Raw genomic sequence first — 20,777 nt, 5'->3', positions numbered from 1 at the left:
CCATTCTTTAGAAAAAAGAAAAAAATAAATCTGGTCGGAGGTTGTCTGAGACTGCATTCTTGCAAGAAAAATAAAGCAATGTAATTGCAGATTAGGAAGAATTGCAAAAGAATAGAAAAAATGGAAGACATTACAAGATTATAATATTACAAAGACAAACAACAATTTTCTTTTACACCTACTGTAACACCCCCAAAATCCATACACGTCTAATGCTACGTCGCATCGACTTTGGGAGTGTTACCGCCGCGATGGAACGCAAGGCATAATTAGAAATACGGTAACTCAAATTCATTGTCTCAAAACCAAACTGCAGCGGAATAGAAAATGTAATTACAACTCGGGAATCACAGATGACCCCTCTTTACTCAAACTCAAACCATGTAACAATGTTCTATAAAATTCATTAATGATCAAACCAAAAGTTAACTTCAAACTACAGTCTAGCCCCCATATGCTTGATGTCATGCAGCAGCACCAGCTCACCTAGTCTGCTCCCCATTGAAGTATCAATAGTTCATCACAGGACAACAAACACATAAAACACACAGGGTCAGCTATGCTGAGTACGTAATGAACCATTGAAACTATATGAACATAAATGATGCATACATTACAACTGTTATATGAACCTACGTTATCTCACATCCTTTAATCTTTCATTATTTGGCATCGAACGGGCACCGTCATCTTACTAGAATCATACGGGCTACTGAATCCTTAATAGACAACTTGGTCTATTAGATGAAATGCAAATACGGTTTTGTTCCGTCTCACACCCATCACCTTAGTATGCATCCCCCAAGATCGAACGGAACCTTCCGCCTACTTGAGTTATCAAAATATAAGGACACTACTGTCGTCACAGTAGGCCTGCGTAGGAGTGTAGGACAAGTCCTACACTCCCCCCATTGTTCTATACTTGTAGGAGTCCAACTACAAGTATCGCCATAATCTTCTTTTATTACCAATCATTCTTTTATAACTTTAAGGAGTCATTTACATACTCTCTTAATTACCAAACTCAATCTTATCCCTAGTAACACTCTTGTTACTCTATAGATCAGATTAATAATGCTGATGTTACACTACGATAGAACTTCGCATTTCAATGCAACATATTTCAATGCATCATATTGATTTCACGTTATAACGTCTAACCAAACAATCACAATCAAATGTTCCCTATCATGGTACTAGGTTCCAATAACATGAATGAACCTAAACATGATACTAAGCTTTGAAAGTAAACTGGTACGCGTACGTACCTTGTAACGGAGAATTTTCGCTGACTTAATAGAACGAGCCGCTTATGAAATTGGGACCTAAATCGTTAAAACAAAGCTTTTAGTGTTACGTCCTTGATAACACTAACAACTACTACGTACTAAGACCATAACGATCCAATCGATTCGAATTACGCAATAGTTAAAACCTTATTCCAGAACTTTCGTTATAATTCTAATCTAGTGAATTTAACGTCTTTTAGAAGTCAGAGTTAGTGAGTAACTAAGTTAATTAGTAACATTAGTCCACTGTTTTACCCATCCAAAATGTCATAAGTCCAGCCTGTCTTATGTCCAAAAGTCAAGTCATATGTCCAAGGTAAGTCATATGTCCAAAGTAAGTCATATGTCCAAGAGTAAGTTCCATGTCCAAAAGGTAAGTTCCATGTCCAAAGGTAAGTTCCATGTCCAAAGTCAGATTTCATGAAACAGATTACTCATGAAACAGTAATAACTGTAACTAATAATAAGACACAATTTTCCTACTTCCAACTTATTCCAATTACAAACCTAACCAGAATTTATACTTAAAACAGAACAATAACTTAACTAGTTAACAATCTAATAAATTACTAAACACTCTAATTATTAATTATAATTTACAAACCTTTCTTAACTACTGAAAACAGTAATATAAGAATATTAATAAACTGACATACTAAGTTAAGTACAAAATTATACCACTGACTTTCGCCGGCACAAAATTCCGGCGACGGAACTCCGGTGGCCTTCGCTCGCCACACAGCCCCACTCGAGCCTTCTTCGGTTCGCTGGCGCGCACAGCAGCGACGCACCCTTCGCTCGCTCTCGACCTACGCCAACAACACACGCACGACTCCCTCGAACACCGCGACCTTCGTCGCAATACTCGAACCACACACACGAGCCAACACCACTGCTCGCAACAAAACCTTCGACCCACTTTTCGCACAACCCTCGAACACCGCACAACTCTTCGCACCAAACTCTCGAACAACAACCTCGGCACACCCGCACGCCTTTCGTACCAAAACCTCGAACCACAACCTCGGCACACCCTCGTCGCTCGCAACCTCGGCACACCCTCGTCGCTCGCAGCGCGAGTTCGCACCACTCGAGACCAGCCCGCGCGACCCTCAAACACCGACTGAGAGGGAATCCGAGAGAGGAAGAAAGAAATCTGAGGGAGAGAGGCTGAAAAATTCGAGAGACAGAGAGAAGGCAAAGGAAGTCGGCTGAGGAGAGAGAGAAGAAAGAAAATGTCGGCTGAGGAGAGGGAGAAAGAAGGGTTTAGGGTTTTCTGAAATTCCCTCTCCTTTTCTTTTTATACTCCCTTCCAAAAGGTAGTAACCCTAGGTCGATTAGGTTACTCTTTTAAAATTCCGGAAATTCCTAACAATTTCATATTACTAATAATTTATTCCTATTAACTTGTAAATAAATTAAAATACCTTTTTATTAATTCTTTTATATTTTCTTAATTAGTACGAAATTAGTATTAAAAATACGGAGTATTACAGGCTTCCCCCCTTAAAAGAAGTTTCGTCCCGAAACTTTGAGGTAGCCCGTCTTAACGACGATCTTTTGCACTTCTAAGTCCCAAATTTCACAAGCGTTTTCTAACGTTCACACAATAGATAAGCAATTTTCACACATAACTAGCATATAACTAACATAATCAACATAATTAACATACTTTAGGGTGAAAGCGCGAAATTCTATCGCATTCTTCCCCCCTTAAAAGAAAAGTTACGTCCCCGTAACTCACGTACCTCTTGGAAAAGCTCAGGGTACTTCAGACGCATTGCATCTTCGGCTTCCCATGTGGCTTCCTCGGTAGTTTGATTTCTCCACAACACCTTGACAATTCTGACGTCCTTATTCCTCGTACTTCGCACTTTGCGGTCTAGGATCTGGACAGGTTTCTCCTCATAGGACAAAGTTTCGTCTATCTCTACGTTTTCAGGTTCAAGGACATGTGACGCATCAGGTACGTACCTCCGGAGTTGGGATACGTGAAACACGTTATGGACCCTTTCTAGGTCGTTGGGTAAATCCAAGCGATAAGCAACTTTCCCTACCCTCGCCAGTATCTCATAGGGTCCTATGAACTTAGGGCTTAGCTTCCCCTTTTTCCCGAATCGCATCACTCCTTTCATTGGGGACACCTTAAGCAACACTTTTTCCCCAACTTCGAAATTTTCGTCCCTTCGCTTCTGGTCCGCATAGGATTTTTGCCTGTCCTGTGCAGTCTTAATCTTTTCTTGAATGACTCGCACTTGATCCATCGTCTCTTGAATCATATCAGGTCCTAACACTACTGTCTCACTGATGTCGTTCCAACACAAAGGGCTACGACACTTTCTCCCGTACAACGCTTCAAATGGTGCCATCTTAATACTAGCATGGTAGCTGTTGTTGTATGAGAATTCTATGAGGTCCAAATGGTCTTCCCATGACCCTTGGTATTCTAAAGCACATGCTCGCAACATGTCCTCTAAGGTCTGAATAGTTCGTTCCGTTTGACCATCGGTAGCTGGGTGAAAGGCTGTACTCATTAATAGCTCACTACCAAATGCTTCCTGGACCTTTTTCCAGAAATTCGACAGGAATCGAGAGTCTCGATCTGATACTATACTTGTGGGTACTCCATGCAATCGAATGACATTTTTCACATAAGCCTTGGCTAAGGCTTCCATACTCCACGTATCTTTCATAGGTATGAACCTTGCTGTCTTGGTTAGTCTATCCACTATCACCCAAATGGTATTATTGCCTCCCCGACTCCTAGGTAAGGCGACAACGAAGTCCATGGATATCGAGTCCCATTTCCACGTCGGAATGTCTAAGGGTTGAATCTTTCCCTGAGGTCTCTTGTGTTCACTTTTGACTTTCTGGCATGTTAAGCATTTGGAAACAAACTCAGCTACTGCTCTCTTCATACCAGGCCACCAAAACATCTTCTTGAGGTCCTTATACAACTTATCTCCCCCTGGGTGGACAGAATACGTCGTGTTATGACCCTCGCTCATTATCTTTTGTTTCAGCTCTTCACACTTTTGTGGCACGCACCACCTACCCTTATATCGTATGCTTCCATCCTCATGGATCGCAAACCCCTCTGCTTTGCCCTCCTTAAGCTTTGCCTTGACTCGCTCAAGTTTCACATCCCCAGGTTGACTCGCCCTTATCTCTTCTAGGAAGTTGGTTCGATGGTTAGGGCACTCAGCAACTTTCTACCTCCCCTTCATGAACAACTTCTATCTGAAGTCTAGAGAATTCCTCACAAAGTTTGTCGGCAACGACTAATGTATTCAGGCTATGGCTAGACTTGCGACTTAACGCATCAGCAACAACGTTGGCTTTACCCTCATGGTATTGGATGTCTAAGTCATAGTCCTTGATGAGCTCTAACCATCTGCGCTGCCTCATGTTGAGGTCTTTCTGGGTGAAGATATATTTAAGGCTTTTGTGATCGGTGAAGATACGGCAGGTTACCCATAGAGGTAGTGTCTCCAGATTTTGAGTGCAAATACTATGGCGGCCAATTCTAGGTCATGTGTTGGGTAATTGACTTCATATGGCTTCAACTGTCGGGACGCATAAGCTATAACTTTCCCGTTTTGCATCAGAACACAACCCAACCCATTTTTGGATGCATCACTATACACATCATATCCTTCGTTCCCATTAGGCAAGGTTAGGACAGGGGCTGAGGTTAACTCTCTTTGAGTGTTTGGAAGGCCTTCTCACTGTCCTCATTCCAGGTAAACCTACAATCCTTCTTCATCAGGTTTGTCATAGGTTTTGCTATTTTGGAGAAGTCTTTCACAAATCTCCTATAGTAACCGGCTAAACCCAAGAAACTTCGTATATCCGTGACATTCTTTGGAGTAGGCCATTCACTCACGGCTTTGATTTTCGCAGGATCGACTGATACACCCTCCTTAGAGATAAAATGACCCAAAAATGACACTCTTTCCAACCAAAATTCACATTTCGAAAACTTTGCATATAGTTGGTTGTCCCTAAGTGTCTGCAAAATGACCCTCAAATGACTCATGTTCCTCCTTGTTCTTAGAATAGATCAGGATATCGTCTATGAATACTACGACGAATTTGTCTAGGTAGGGTCGGAAAATTCTATTCATAAGGTCCATGAAAACTGCAGGTGCATTGTTAACCCAAAAGGCATAACCGTAAACTCATAGTGGCCATATCTGGTTCGAAAGGCAGTCTTAGGTATATCATGATCAACAATCCTCAACTGATGGTAACCAGACCTTAAGTCATTTTGGAGAACATCCCCGCACCCTGAAGTTGGTCGAACAAATCATCAATCCTAGGTAATGGATACTTGTTTTTCACAGTGACATTGTTCAACTCCCGGTAGTCTATACATAACCTCAAGCTACCATCCTTCTTTTTCACAAATAGGACGGGTGCTCCCCATGGCGACATGCTAGGTCTAATATACCCTTTTCTAGAAGTTCCTCTAACTGGTTCTTTAACTCATTCATTTCTGCCGGAGCCATCCGATACGGGGCTTTCGAAATGGGTCCAGTCCCAGGTACTAGGTCAACGGTGAACTCTACATCTCTCCTTGGAGGCATACCAGGTATTTCCTCAGGAAAGACATCCTGGAATTCTGGACTATGGGCACATCTTCAGGCCTTAACGGATCATCCTCCACTCTTCTCACTGAACACATAAATAGGGGCCAACCCTTGTCTACGTAGTTCTTAAGTTGTAACGCATTGATAACTTTAATTCCTGGTTCTCGAGGTATCCTCCTATATGACACTCTTTTCCCCGAAGGGTCCTTTAGTTCCACTTTTTGCGCATCGCAATCTATCTTAGCCCTGTACTTCCCAAGCCAATCCATCCCCAGAATGATATCTAGGTTTGATAAGTTAAACTCTATCAGATCAGAGGGAAAGTATCCCTCACCTATCTTTAATGGCACTTTTAGGAATCTTTTAGAACAATTAACAGTCTCCCCAGATGGAATGACTATAGGCATAGAAATCGACTCAGACTCGACCAATGTTAAATTTCTAACAGTTGCATGGGCAATAAATGACAAGGATGCTCCAGAATCAAATAAAACTTTAACAGGAGTGGAGTTGATAGAAAATGTACCCGTGACAACGTCTCTACGAGCCTCTTCTTCACTAGCCGTCATCATGTACAGCTTCCCTTTGCCCTTATCTTGGGAACTAGTTGCATTGTTACATTAGAGACTTGGTTGCTGTGTTTGGCAGCGGGCTTGGAATAGTTAGAATTCCCATTGTAATTACCTCCCCCGTTACCATTCCCGTTACCATTTCCGTTTCGGGGCTTGTCCCCATAGTTCCCCTTCCTTTGGCCATTGGGGTTTAGCTTGTTTTTCGAATAGCATTCATAGGCTCTATGCCCCATCTTCCCACATTCCCGGCATTCAACCTTGTTACCCTCACAATCCTTACCAGGATGGTTGTTCGGGCACTTTCTACACCGATATACACGCTCAGGTCTGCGGTTATTGGTGTTATTGTTGCGGTTGTTTGTTGTTGTTGGGATTAGGGTTATTGTTGGGTCCCTTACCAAAATTTCTCTGAGGGTTTTGATTTTCTGGTTCCCGTTGTGCTTTTTCTCAAACTTTTGCCCTCAGGGTTTGGGTTATCCTTACGTTTCTCGCCCAGCTTACCCCCTTCCTCCCTTTTCCTGATAGCATAAAGGTGGGCAGCTTTGCCAAACACATGGTCCAGAGAGGTGAATGTATCTCCCCCCAGTCTACCCTGCAGGTCAAGGGTAAGTCCCAATTCAAAACGTGAGGCTTTAGCCTCCTCAGTAGGGGCAATCTCGGGGCAAACCTCATCAGTTCAATAAATTTTCGGTAATATTCCTCTACCGACATGGTCCCTTGTTCCAGCATCATGAACTCTTGGGCTTTTTGTTTCTTAAGATACGGAGGGTAGTACTTGTCTCTTAGGGCCTTTTTAAAAGTTTCCCACCCGAAACCCGGTTGGCTGAGAAGGTTGTCCTTAGCCTGGGTCCACCAGAAATGGGCATCCCCCTGCAGATAGTAACTAGCTAAGGGCACTGTTTTCTCGTCAGGACAGGTTAGGGTGAAGAAAAGCTTATCAAATTCCCCAACCCAGTTTTCCAACTCTTCAGGTCCCCCTTTTCCATTTAGTATAGGTGGGTTCCTACGGGCCACTTTTTCAGATAGGTCCCATCCCGGCTGTGACCTTGGGCTAAGTTGGCTGTAATCTGTACTAGGTCACGTATCGATTGCTCGATGTTAAGAGAGGTGTCAGGGGCGCCTCCCGATCGAACCATTCTGCGCTGAAATTAACATAGTAGCTATTTCAGTGACTTACACATAATTTTTGTTTTAACTTATTCAACGAATACACATTTAACATATAAACATATATTGCGAACACCTTTAAGTCTGTACTGACTTGCATTACAATCATCCAAAATAAGATGCCAAATTAACAATAAAAGATAATACTATGCACTATTATTGAAAATGGGAATGTAATATTTGTAAAGAAATACTATATATATATATATATAAATCAAATAATGTTACTCCCTAATCGGCATGCAAGCCTTATTATCCCTAACATAACAAATGAACAAAAACGATCAAAATAAAACAAAAATCCTAATCCTACATATATGTTCAAAAGAACTATGGGCCAAGACGGTGAGCTTCATCCTCTGATCCAGAATCCTCCATCCCTCCATCAAGGTCAATCTCATCTGCCTCAGGCTCGCCGTCCTCAAAGAATATATCCTCTAGTATGGGTCCTTGGTCTTCCTCGGGTCTTCTTCCTCATGGGATCCTCCTCCTCAATGGGATCCTCCTCCTCAATGGGATCCTCCTCCTCAATGGGATCCTCCCCTCAATGGGATCCTCTCCTGAACAGGATTCTCATCCTCAACAGGGTCTTCATTCTCAGCAGGGTCCTCTCCCTCAACTGGTTAGTCCTCTAGTGGAGGTGGCTCATCATCATCATCCTCCCCATGTAACCCTGGTACAACCTGGACCCCACCCAACACTATAATGAAGGTCCTATTGTTCCTTTCATCATCAGAGACGTAAGTGACTGTCCTAAGATTCTGAAAGTCATCGGCAATAACTCATCCTCAAATGGCTGGTATCTTGGCCTCTTGCCACAGGTGCTGATGGCGGTTCAGGTATGACCCCTGGGTTCTCAGAATTCCCATCTACGGCCCTATTGCTCGAACTTTCCCTTCAGATGAAGTAGAAGGGTTTTGACCCCTGGTCTCACGAACCCTCCACTCATTCTCGCAGTATTTAAGGTCAGTGAGGAAGTGCTTTTCGGAAGGAGGTTCTGGTATCCGTAGGTATGCTTATTCCTATTGAAATACCCTTTGGAGTCCACATATCCCCATACCTACGATGAACAAATCTATATGGCTCTATATCTGGAACATAACGAAGCATGAAGTGTATCCTAGAGCCCTCAGATCGTAACCACTGTTCCCCTTGCATAATTCTGTAATCCATAGCAGACTTCATTTTAAAGAACCACATATCCCAGTCTTCCCCTACTTGTTTCATCAAAAAGTCCCTACAGCCTATGTCGTGAACCATCTGTGAAAGTAAAAACAAAATAGAATAGTCTAAGTTTTTGTAAAGAGGTAAATGCTCATTTTAACTTTGAAATCCACAAGTGAAATCAAGCTCATTCGATCAATAAAATAGTTTTTATACTTAAATAAGTTTTGAGTCTAATCAATTTAGACCTATCTTTGTACACTCTCTTAATCTAGTCACATTTGAAGATTTCAAGAATCTTTCACCATTTCAATTACACAGAGAGCACATACAAGTTCGAGATACAAACAAAGTGCAATGATAACATGCCTATGACTTAATGCATATGACATGATCTATATGCTCCTAGCCCATACTACCCGTTTTGAAATCGTTTCGAAAACGTCTTTGAAAATAGGAGCTTCTGGCTCTGAATCCAGTTTTGTAACACCCCCAAAATCCATACACGTCTAATGCTACGTCGCATCGACTTTGGGAGTGTTACCGCCGCGATGGAACGCAAGGCATAATTAGAAATACGGTAACTCAAATTCATTGTCTCAAAACCAAATTGCAGCGGAATAGAAAATGTAATTACAACTCGGGAATCATAGATGACCCCTCTTTATTCAAACTCAAACCATGTAACAATGTTCTATAAAATTCATTAATGATCAAACCAAAAGTTAACTTCAAACTACAGTCTACCCCCATATGCTTGATGTCATGCAGCAGCACCAGCTCACCTAGTCTGCTCCCCATTGAAGTATCAATAGTTCATCACAGGACAACAAACACATAATAACACACAGGGTCAGCTATGCTGAGTACGTAATGAACCATTGAAACTATATGAACATAAATGATGCATACATTACAACTGTTATATGAACCTACGTTATCTCACATCCTTTAATCTTTCATTATTTGGCATCGAACGGGCACCGTCATCTTACTAGAATCATACGGGCTACTGAATCCTTAATAGACAACTTGGTCTATTAGATGAAATGCAAATACGGTTTTGTTCCGTCTCACACCCATCACCTTAGTATGCATACCCCCAAGATCGAACGGAACCTTCCGCCTACTTGAGTTATCAAAATATAAGGACACTACTGTCGTCACAGTAGGCCTGCGTAGGAGTGTAGGACAAGTCCTACACTCCCCCCATTGTTCTATACTTGTAGGGAGTCCAACTACAAGTATCGCCATAATCTTCTTTTATTACCAATCATTCTTTTATAACTTTAAGGAGTCATTTACATACTCTCTTAATTACCAAACTCAATCTTATCCCTAGTAACACTCTTGTTACTCTATAGATCAGATTAATAATGCTGATGTTACACTACGATAGAACTTCGCATTTCAATGCAACATATTTCAATGCATCATATTGATTTCACGTTATAAACGTCTAACCAAACAATCACAATCAAATGTTCCCTATCATGGTACTAGGTTCCAATAACATGAATGCAACCTAAACATGATACTAAGCTTTGAAAGTAAACTGGTACGCGTACGTACCTTGTAACGGAGAATTTTCGCTGACTTAATAGAACGAGCCGCTTATGAAATTGGGACCTAAATCGTTAAAACAAAGCTTTAGTGTTACGTCCTTGATAACACTAACAACTACTACGTACTAAGACCATAACGATCAACGATTCGAATTACGCAATAGTTAAAACCTTATTCCAGAACTTTCGTTATAATTCTAATCTAGTGAATTTAACGTCTTTTAGAAGTCAGAGTTAGTGAGTAACTAAGTTATTAGTAACATTAGTCCACTTTTACCAATCCAAAATGTCATAAGTCCAGCCTGTCTTATGTCCAAAAGTCAAGTCATATGTCCAAGGTAAGTCATATGTCCAAAGTAAGTCATATGTCCAAGAGTAATTCCATGTCCAAAAGGTAAGTTCCATGTCCAAAGGTAAGTTCCATGTCCAAAGTCAGATTTCATGAAACAGATTACTCATGAAACAAGTAATAACTGTAACTAATAATAAGACACAATTTTCCTACTTCCAACTTATTCCAATTACAAACCTAACCAGAATTTATACTTAAAACAGAACAATAACTTAACTAGTTAACAATCTAATAAATTACTAAACACTCTAATTATTAATTATAATTTACAAACCTTTCTTAACTACGAAAACAGTAAATATAAGAATAGTTAATAAACTGACATACTAAGTTAAGTACAAAATTATACCACTGACTTTCGCCGGCACAAAATTCCGGCGACGGAACTCCGGTGGCCTTCGCTCGCCACACAGCCCCACTCGAGCCTTCTTCGGTTCGCTGGCGCGCACAGCAGCGACGCACCCTTCGCTCGCTCTCGACCTACGCCAACAACACACGCACGACTCCCTCGAACACCGCGACCTTCGTCGCAATACTCGAACCACACACACGAGCCAACACCACTGCTCGCAACAAAACCTTCGACCCACTTTTCGCACAACCCTCGAACACCGCACAACTCTTCGCACCAAACTCTCGAACAACAACCTCGGCACACCCGCACGCCTTTCGTACCAAAACCTCGAACCACAACCTCGGCACACCCTCGTCGCTCGCAACCTCGGCACACCCTCGTCGCTCGCTGCGCGAGTTCGCACCACTCGAGACCACGCCCGCGCGACCCTCAAACACCGACTGAGAGGGAATCCGAGAGAGGAAGAAAGAAAATCTGAGGGAGAGAGGCTGAAAAATTCGAGAGACAGAGAGAAGGCAAAGGAAGTCGGCTGAGGAGAGAGAGAAGAAAGAAAATGTCGGCTGAGGAGAGGGAGAAAGAAGGGTTTAGGGTTTTCTGAAATTCCCTCTCCTTTTCTTTTTATACTCCCTTCCAAAAGGTAGTAACCCTAGGTCGATTAGGTTACTCTTTTAAAATTCCGGAAATTCCTAACAATTTCATATTACTAATAATTTATTCCTATTAACTTGTAAATAAATTAAAATACCTTTTTATTAATTCTTTTATATTTTCTTAATTAGTACGAAATTAGTATTAAAAATACGGAGTATTACACCTACAACTCATTATAACTCGTATGATCTCATTCTGTCATTCGGGTCACTTACTGTAAGTTTTCTCTAGGAATTCCCTAATTATTAAATCAATGGTAGTGATACATTAATTCTCATGTGAAAGTTTTCTGAAGAACTGTAAAAAGAACAAAACAAAGTAGATTAAGAAGATTAGGATATATTTAATTATTTATAACCAAGAACAAATCTACTAACACAATTTTATTCCAAAATGTGACTAAATAGATAAAATAATGAAGTTTAATCTCAATGACAAACGCAAAGTTCTCCATGAAAACTATTCAAACAATAAACATATTTTAATAGTAAAAACTGAACAAGTGAACAACACTGTTGAAGCTATGATGTATAGCGCACACCACATGTGAGCGTCCCACATTGATTAAATAAGAGAGATGGGTTCACGTTATAATGCAAAGGGGTTACTCCCCTTATCACCATATGATTTTAGGATGGAACCCCATTGGGCTTGTGTGTGGTCATACTCTTCCCTTGTGTGGGCTTGTGCTGAGCCCACCGAGATTTAACATGGTAACAGAGCCAGGCCCACAGAGGGGTCGTTAATTTATTCTGGGCCAATTGAAAAAGGGACCTCACATGTGAGGGGGAGTGTTGAAGCTATGATGTATAACGCACACCACATGTGAGCGTCCCACATTGATTAAATAAGAGAGATGGGTTCACTTTATAATGCAAAGGGGTTACTCCCCTTATTGCCATATGGTTTTAAGGTGGAACCTCCTTTGTGTTGTTAAGTGGACTCTCTCTCCTTGTGATGGGTGCGGCCCATGCCCATATTTAACAAACACAATATAACGCAGTTGACCATATTTAAAATTGTAACTACAATCACAGTATATTCATGATCTAAAAATTACAAAATCATCATGAATCATGATCTAATCATCATGAATCATGATCTAATCATCATGAATCATGATCTGTTCAATTATTCTAGTTCAAACTTTAAAAAGTTCATATATACATTTCCAAATAACAAATAAATTATCAATGAAGCTAATAATTTTTCCCGAAAAAAAAACATACAATATGCATAAAATTCCAGAAAAATAATTAAGCGGGATTACAGACTGCTCACGGCAGACCAAAGCATGAAATCGAAAAATAGGCATCAAATAGGCAAAATTACATATTATTAATTTTAATTTCAAATTATAAAGTTTATATAATACTAAAATAATTGATAAAAGAAAGTGAAATTACCTTTAAATTGAAGACTTTGATAACAAATCAACGCACCAATTCTTGATTTTTCACCTTCGGACCTCCGACAATCAAAATTAAAGACTTTGTTCTTCCAAGGTTTGATTTTTCTTTTAGATGATAAAAGAAATCGAATTCTTGGATATGAGTTGAGAGGAGTTGAATTTGAATCGCAAATAAATAGCAAAATAAAAAATTTCTCGTTAGAAATCTCCATCTTTGGTGTTCTTGAGGATAATTGAAAATATGGAAGGAGTAATCAAATTGAGTTTTTTAGGCTAAAATTAAGCTTGGAAATGAGATACATTTCCTTGAATAAGGAGAGTGGTTATTAAAATTAATATGGAAAGTTGAATAATATCATGATTTTTTGGGATTTTGATTTATGAAGTGGAGAGAGACTGAGAGAATTGTGGCGTGAAACTGAAGAAGATGGATAGTCTTGCGGGTGAGTTGCTGTGAGATTTACTGATTTTATTTTTCCCTTCCACTTGCCAACCAAAATTGGGCCCTCAAATTTTTGGGGCCATGTTCCATTGAACAGGTTGGGCCGGTATTGAGCCGGGCCTGCTAACCCCAAGACTGTACAAATTGTAGCAGGACAAACAACTTGACTAAAATTTTCATCACAATCGACACCAACGTACAAAGACCTGCCATCACAAACAAAACGAGCTTTGTGCCTTTGAAGGTCACCTTTATCATTTTCTTTGTGAGTATAAATCCACATGCAATTTACAATATTCACCCCCATAGGCCTAGGTATTAATTCCCATATCTCTATATTAATTAAAGCACTATATTCATCATGCATCGTCGCATGCCAATTTGGATAAGTCAAAGCTATTTTGTGAGATTTAGGAATCGGGGAAGGATGGAGAGGAATAAAGGGGACAATAGTATTTAGGTCAAATTTAATATTTGGCTTGACAGTACTAGATCTCGATCGAGTATACATTGAATGGGGAGTAGGAGGGGCGTGTGGGCCTAATAGCAGGCAGGCCACATAGTGGAGGGTTATATCGTGGATGTGAGAGAGAATGGGCTTGGATCCGCAAGGGGCAGGGAGTTGAGTGAGGGGAATTAATTGGATAACGAAAGCCCAATGCTACCTGATACGGAAGATAGCATGTAACAATTGAAGAAGGGCATAAAACCCTTTTGATGACGCACAACAGAGAAAAAGACTAAGTCTCACGTTAACAATTTAAGAGAGATAGAACAGAAGCAACAACGAGGAAGTGGAATACAGGACGAAAGTCTCACAACAGCACACTAGAGAGCACAAGAACAGAACCAGAGACGAAGAAGAGGGTGGTCGTCCGATTCATCTATATGTCAATTATGAGATTTTCGTTTTTGATTAGTTGTTTAATTTCAGATTCAATGACTAGCTATATTCCTTTGTTCTAGGACTATATGCAATCTTTTAATTTTCTGTCAATGAATTGAATTATTGTTGGGTTCGTTTAATTTAAATTGCAATTTGATAATCTTGAGTTCAGTTGCTTACTTTTGATGAAGACCCTATCAATTGTATGTTTAAGGTATTGGATTATTAGCGGAAGTGAAAGTTCAATATTAGTGCGTGGGATTATTAAATGCGACGTAGTATAACTTTAAGAATAGTTATACACTTAGGGTGGTCTTTTATATGAATTATTGTTATTAATGAGTTTGTCCTAAACTTTATGACCACGTAAGTAGGCATAAGATTAGTATTCAAATATACGTTTTCCCCTTGAAAGAGGGGATACTATACATTAGGAATTCGACCATTGAGATCTAATTAGTTTAATTTCATTGTAGAAGTTAATTAGCGAAATCTAAGTCCTAAAACTATTTCTCATATTTGATTCTTACCTATTATTATCCGACCATTTTAGCGTTAAAATTAGTATAGTTATTATTTTAGTAGTCACCACCAGTCACTATTTCTGGATCGTCTAAATAATATTTGATTTTCTCAATTTGGTAGTTAATCATACCTCCTTGTGGGAAACGATATCTTGTTTACTCTATGTTTACTTTAATTGACCCGTACACTTGCGATATTTTAAGGTACTTTTAAGACCAACCAAGTTTTTGGCACCGTTACAGTAAATAATAGTAGATTTTTTTATTATTTTATTTTGCAGTAGATTTATTAATAAGACCCGTCAGACGTTAAGAGTAATCACGCATGTTGATTATGCATTTATCATATCTAAGAAGCTCTAGCTGATCCCCTGTGAGCTGTACTGAAGTGTTGCTATGTTGTATTTTGTGTCGTGGTGCTCCTAGTTCTTTTTGTTATGCTACTGCTGACCATATTGCACGAGAGACGTCGTCTTACAGCCCAGGTTATTTTTCTCTAAGTCTTTTATATTGCCACGTTTATTGCTAAAATTCCCCTTTCCCATATAGTTTGAGTATATGGAAACATTGAGGATAATGTTTATAATAAGTGTGGGGGAGAGGCTTAAGCCTTGGATTGCTAGATTTGGTGTAATAATGCTTGTTGTTCGTGTTAATTTGTGTGGAGGAGGAATGGAAAGATGAGTGTTAGAGAGAGAAATTCTTCCCTCTCTCTAGCTTTTTGAAAAAAACTTCATTACTGTTCTATTGAACCTCAACGTACTGCTGAAGCTATGGCAAAGAGTTCGAAGAAAGGTAATGGTAGTAAGAAGACTCATCAATCTAGTAAGAAAACGAATATGAAAGATCAAAATGAGCGAGTGCCACAATCAGGTGATGCCAGAAAACATAAGAATGTTGATGATATTGAGGATCTCTCAGCCCTTAGTTGGAGGGAGGAAGATGGAGAGGAGGTGGAATCTCAGGCATCCCTGGATATGGGGTTTTCGAATTATGATAAGGAAAATTTTGAAGTGGGACAGAACAGAATGGAGAGTTGGGTGGCTTCCATTAGAACACCTCAGCGTCCGACGGGAAGTGGACTGGTGAATCCATCTCCCCATCCTATGCAACAACTAGTTAGCAATACAGGTAATCATAATACATGGAGTAAAACATTGTTTAAACATATTAGGGATGAGGGTGTTGATTTAACTATTGGAGAGAATGATAAGCAGAATGTACATGATGATAGTGAGATGATAAGAATTACTGCTGAAGAAATACAACCTGAAATAGATTATTGGCAGTCTTCAATAGTATGCTATATTCTGGGAGTGAAACCTCCATTCAGGATTGTTGATGGATTTATTAGGCGAGTTTGGGGTAAATTTGGGATTGACAAAGTATCAATGATGCATAATGGAGTTTTTGTGGTTAGATACAGAACAAATGAGGATAAACTGAAGGCCATGGAAGCTGTTCCTATTCTATATGATAGGAAACCAGTTATCATGAAACAATGGACCCCTGACTTGAATCTTATAGAAGAGGATGTTCAGGCTGTTCTAACATGGGTGAAGTTTCCTAACTTAGCTCTGAAATATTGGGGGCAACATACATTGAAGAAGCTAGCTAGCAGAATTGGGAAGCCTATTAGAACTGACAGAGCTACGGCTCCGAAGGAGATTTTAGAATATGTAAGAATGTTAGTTGAGGTAAAGCTTGATCAGGAATTTCCAAAGGAAATTGTGTTTATGAATGAGAAGGGAAATATGATAACACAACAAGTTATCTATGAATGTAAACCTATCTTTTTCTCTGATTGCAAAGGGATAGGACATAACATGGAAGAATGTAGGCAAAAAAGGTTTGAGGTTGCAGCAAAGAAACTCAAGCCAAGACATATTTGGGTGAAGAAAAAGAAACAGGCTACATATGTGGGAGTGTCTGAAATTCAGCAGCATAATGAGGTGCAAAATGAGAATCAGCATGAGGATCCTCAGTTGCAGCAGATGAATGAGAAGAGTGTGGGGTCAAATATAAGGCATTGTTCTGGCCTGGTTACAATAGAGGAAGAATTAAATGAGCAGGATGCAATGGACAAGGGGAATCAGGATAGGATAATTGAGGATACAGAGGCTACAAATTCAGTTGTTCCAGATAGAGGAAAAGGTGAAATGCAGGAAGAGGGAGATTACCTTCCTCCACATGGATTATTTAGTCTTCTGGAATGTAAGAGGACTTAATAGTCCTCTGAAACATAGTGATGTGAGAATGTTTCTCAATCACAATAATGTGGGGCTTTGTGGTCTTCTTGAAACAAGGGTGAGACGAAACAATTTCCCTAAAGTATATGGAGGGGTGTGTGATAACTGGAGTATTGTGACTAATTACCAGTGTCACAATGGAGGTAGAATTCGGTTGATATGGTGTCCTAGTAAGTTTGATGTTAACATAATTGAATGTGACGCTCAGTTTATCCATGGCAAGATAAGTCATGTTGCTGCTAGGAAGAAGTTTAGCATCACTGTGATTTATGGGTACAATGATGCAAAAGAAAGGGAAAGCTTGTGGCAAGGGTTAAAGAGAGTGCATAAGAGTATTAAGGGTCCTTGGACTATAGGAGGGGATTTCAATAATGTCCTTAATCTCAATGAAAGATAGGATCAGCTGTCATGTTGGAGGAGGTTGTGAAGTTTAGAGACTGCATGAGAGAGTGTAGGCTGAGTGATCATTGTACTACAAAGCCTTTCTTTACATGGAGAAACAATGAGAAAGGTGAAAGTAGAGTTTGCTCAAAAATTGATAGAGTGTTGGCAAATGAAGAATGGGAGAAGGAATTTGGAAATGCATTGGCATGTTTTTTGCTGGAAACTGTTTCTGATCATAATCCCTGTGTTCTTAAGTTGGATAAAGATGTTGTTAAAAAACCTAAATCATTCAGGTTTTTTAACATGTGGGCCAAGGCCCCTGAATTTCAGAACATTGCTCAGGAAGCATGGCAACAAAGAATACAAGGAGTACCTATGTTTCGGGTGGTTTCCAGATTGAAGAATCTGAAAAAAGGTTTGAAAAAGCTGAATAAGACAAGATTTTCAAACATAGAACAGGCTGCAGATGAGGCTAGATGTTTGTTAGTGCAAGCACAATCACAGTTACATAATGAGCCTATGAAGGTTACACTACAGCAGCAAGAATCTGAATCAAGAATGATGTACATGGAGTTGCATGAAGCTAGACTTAGCTTCCTTAAACAGAAAGTTAAGCAGGACTGGATCAGTAGTGGAGATCTAAATAGCGGATACTTCCATGCCTGCCTAAGGAAAAGAAGGGTGCACAATCAGATATGCAGAATTCAGGATATGAATGGGGCTTGGCAAGAGAAGCAAGATAATATTGAAGAGGCATTCATTCAATATTATAAGGAGCTATTGGGTAAAGCTTACACTCCTGAAGATAAGATCAGCAAGACTATCATTAAGGAGGGACCTGTTCTGAATGATAGACAGATTCATGGGCTGTGTGACAGATTTACTATGGATGATGTGAAGAATGCTTTATGGGATATTGATGATAATAAGAGCCCTGGGCCATATGGATACAATAGTATGTTCTTCAAGAAGGCTTGGCCATGCATTACAAATGATGTAAGTCAGGCCATTCTTAACTTCTTCCAATCTGGTAAATTGCTGAAACAAATTATAAATGCCACTAATTTGTGACTTATTCCTAAGATATAACAACCTAGCAATGTCACTCAATTCAGACCTATTGCTTGTTTTAATGTCATATAAGATTATATCAAAAATGTTGTGTAGTAGACTGAAGACTGTTCTGCCTTGTCTTGTGGATGAGGTGCAGAGTGCTTTTGTTGAAAATAGAAAGATAATGCACAATATCCTAGTGTGCCAGGATATGCTTAAGCAGTATAAAAGAAAGAATCAACCTGCAAGATGCACTTTAAAAGTGGATTTGAAGAAAGTTTATGATTCTCTTAGTTGGGAATTCATTCAGAGCTTGTTAGAAGGTCTAAAATTCCCTAGACAATTTGTCAACTGGATCATGGAGTGTATTTCTAGCCCATCCTTCTCCTTAACTATAAATGGCTACAACTGTGGGTTTTTTTTGAAGGTAAAAGAGGATTAAGACAGGGGACCCCTTATCCCCATTGCTATTTGTATTAGCCATGGATTATTTCACTAGAATCATGAAAAGGATGTGCAAGAAAGAGATGTTTACTTTTCATTATCATTGTAAACAGCTTAGATTAACTCACTTAATCTTTGCTGATGACCTTATGCTCTTTAGCAAAGGTGATGTAAAATCTGTTGTCATGCTTGTGAGATCTCTCAAAGCTTTTGCTAAAGCATCTGGTCTTAATGCTAGCCTAGAAAAATCTGCAATTTACTATGGAAATGTGAAGGAAGAAATTCAGAGAAGGATATTTCGAATCACAAAAATAAGCAAGGGTGAATTTCCATTCAGATATTTGGGTGTGCCTATCACATCCAAAAGGATAAGTAGAGCTGACTGTGATGTATTGATTGATAAAATCTTAAAGAGAACCCTGTGTTGGATCACAAGACACCTCTCTTATGCAGCTAGAGTGGTTCTCATTAATTATGTTCTTATGAGCTTACATGTTTATTGGACTCAGGTTTTTCTGCTTCCTAAGAGTGTGATTCATAATATCACTCAACTATGTAGATCATTCTTATGGGAAGGGAAAATCACTTTGAATAAAATCCCTCCCGTTGCTTAGGATCTCATCTGTAGACCAAAGAAGTATGGAGGCTTAGGTGTACAGGATTGTCAAGTGTGGAATGAAGCTGCAATAGGGAAATATGTGTGGCAGGTGGCTCAGAAAGAGGATGTTTTGTGGATAAAATGGGTACATTGTCTCTATATTAAAGAAGGAAATCTGTGGGAACATGAGGCTCCAAGGAATGCTAGCTGGGTATGGAAAACCATTTACAAAATGAAGGAGAAATTCAAGGCAGCCTACAATGGGGATTAGTGGAAGGATGGCACCAAGAAGTACTCTATGAAAGAAGGATATCGATGGTTGAAGGGACGGGAACTGAAAGTGGACTGGCACATATGGGTCTGGAGCAGTTTCAATCAACCTAAACATTCATTCATCTCTTGGATGGCTATGTTAGGAAAACTGAAAACTAAAGATAGAATGTATAAGATTGGTATATGTACAGATGACTTCTGTTTGCTATGTAGGCAAGAAACTGAAACATGTTCACATCTGTTTTTCAGATGCCCTGTTAGTAGCATTATTTGTCAGGGGATTATGAACTGGATTGAGCTGAAGAAATATACTCATGAGCAGTTGTATACTAGCTGGAAGAGATAGGGCAGGAAGTTTAGACAAAAGAGGAAACAACAAGTGAGTTATGCTGTTTTGGATGCTCTGGTTTATCATATATGGAGGTGCCAGAATCAAGCTTTGTGGAATGAATCAGTTAGAAGACCTGAGTTGGTGATGAAAGAAATCCAGAATGAAGGTTTAAGCAAAGTTCAATCTTGTGTTGATGTAAAGTGGTCTAGTGAAGAAAGATGCTGGTTACAACAGCTAAAATGTAATTGATGACCTTGTAGCTTGGTGTTTGAGCTAGTGTGTTTTACTAGCTCTTTTAGGTTGTATAATTATTGGTGGCCCTGTGTTTGGGTTTCTTTTTGGTAATATAATTCTTAAATGTTTACCAAAAAAAAAATTTATGTGGAGGAACATGTTTAGAAAATGAGGAAATCTAATTAGTATATGTCATATTTTAGGGGAGGTGCTGCCAAAATTTGCGTAGAAAATTTATAAT

The 20,777-nt window shown here is 39.5% G+C and overlaps 1 protein-coding gene and 2 long non-coding RNA genes across 3 annotated transcripts; 1 reads left to right on the top strand and 2 right to left on the bottom strand.

Moving 5' to 3' along the window:
* Positions 1–192: 192 nt before the first annotated feature.
* Positions 193–2,379, bottom strand: LOC130590919 (uncharacterized). Its single transcript, XR_008968799.1, has 3 exons — positions 1,968–2,379; positions 1,269–1,325; positions 193–491 (listed from the first exon to the last, which is right to left on the bottom strand). It is a non-coding gene; the product is annotated as an uncharacterized LOC130590919 (long non-coding RNA).
* Positions 2,380–8,668: 6,289 nt separating this feature from the next.
* On the bottom strand, positions 8,669–11,368 carry LOC130590918 (uncharacterized). Its single transcript, XR_008968798.1, has 3 exons — positions 11,051–11,368; positions 10,357–10,413; positions 8,669–8,880 (listed from the first exon to the last, which is right to left on the bottom strand). It is a non-coding gene; the product is annotated as an uncharacterized LOC130590918 (long non-coding RNA).
* A 6,259-nt stretch (positions 11,369–17,627) lies between these two features.
* LOC104906708 (uncharacterized) lies at positions 17,628–18,674 on the top strand. Its single transcript, XM_010695501.2, has one exon. It carries the CDS (start codon positions 17,628–17,630, stop codon positions 18,672–18,674), a length of 1,047 nt encoding a protein of 348 aa, XP_010693803.2.
* The last annotated feature ends 2,103 nt before the right edge of the window (positions 18,675–20,777 follow it).

Source organism: Beta vulgaris, chromosome 3, assembly GCF_026745355.1.
Source record: "Beta vulgaris subsp. vulgaris cultivar EL10 chromosome 3, EL10.2, whole genome shotgun sequence".
In the NCBI taxonomy this organism is placed as follows: Eukaryota; Viridiplantae; Streptophyta; class Magnoliopsida; order Caryophyllales; family Amaranthaceae; genus Beta; species Beta vulgaris.
Note: the sequence above shows the minus strand (reverse complement) of the source record. Positions and strands in the feature narration are given on the sequence as shown.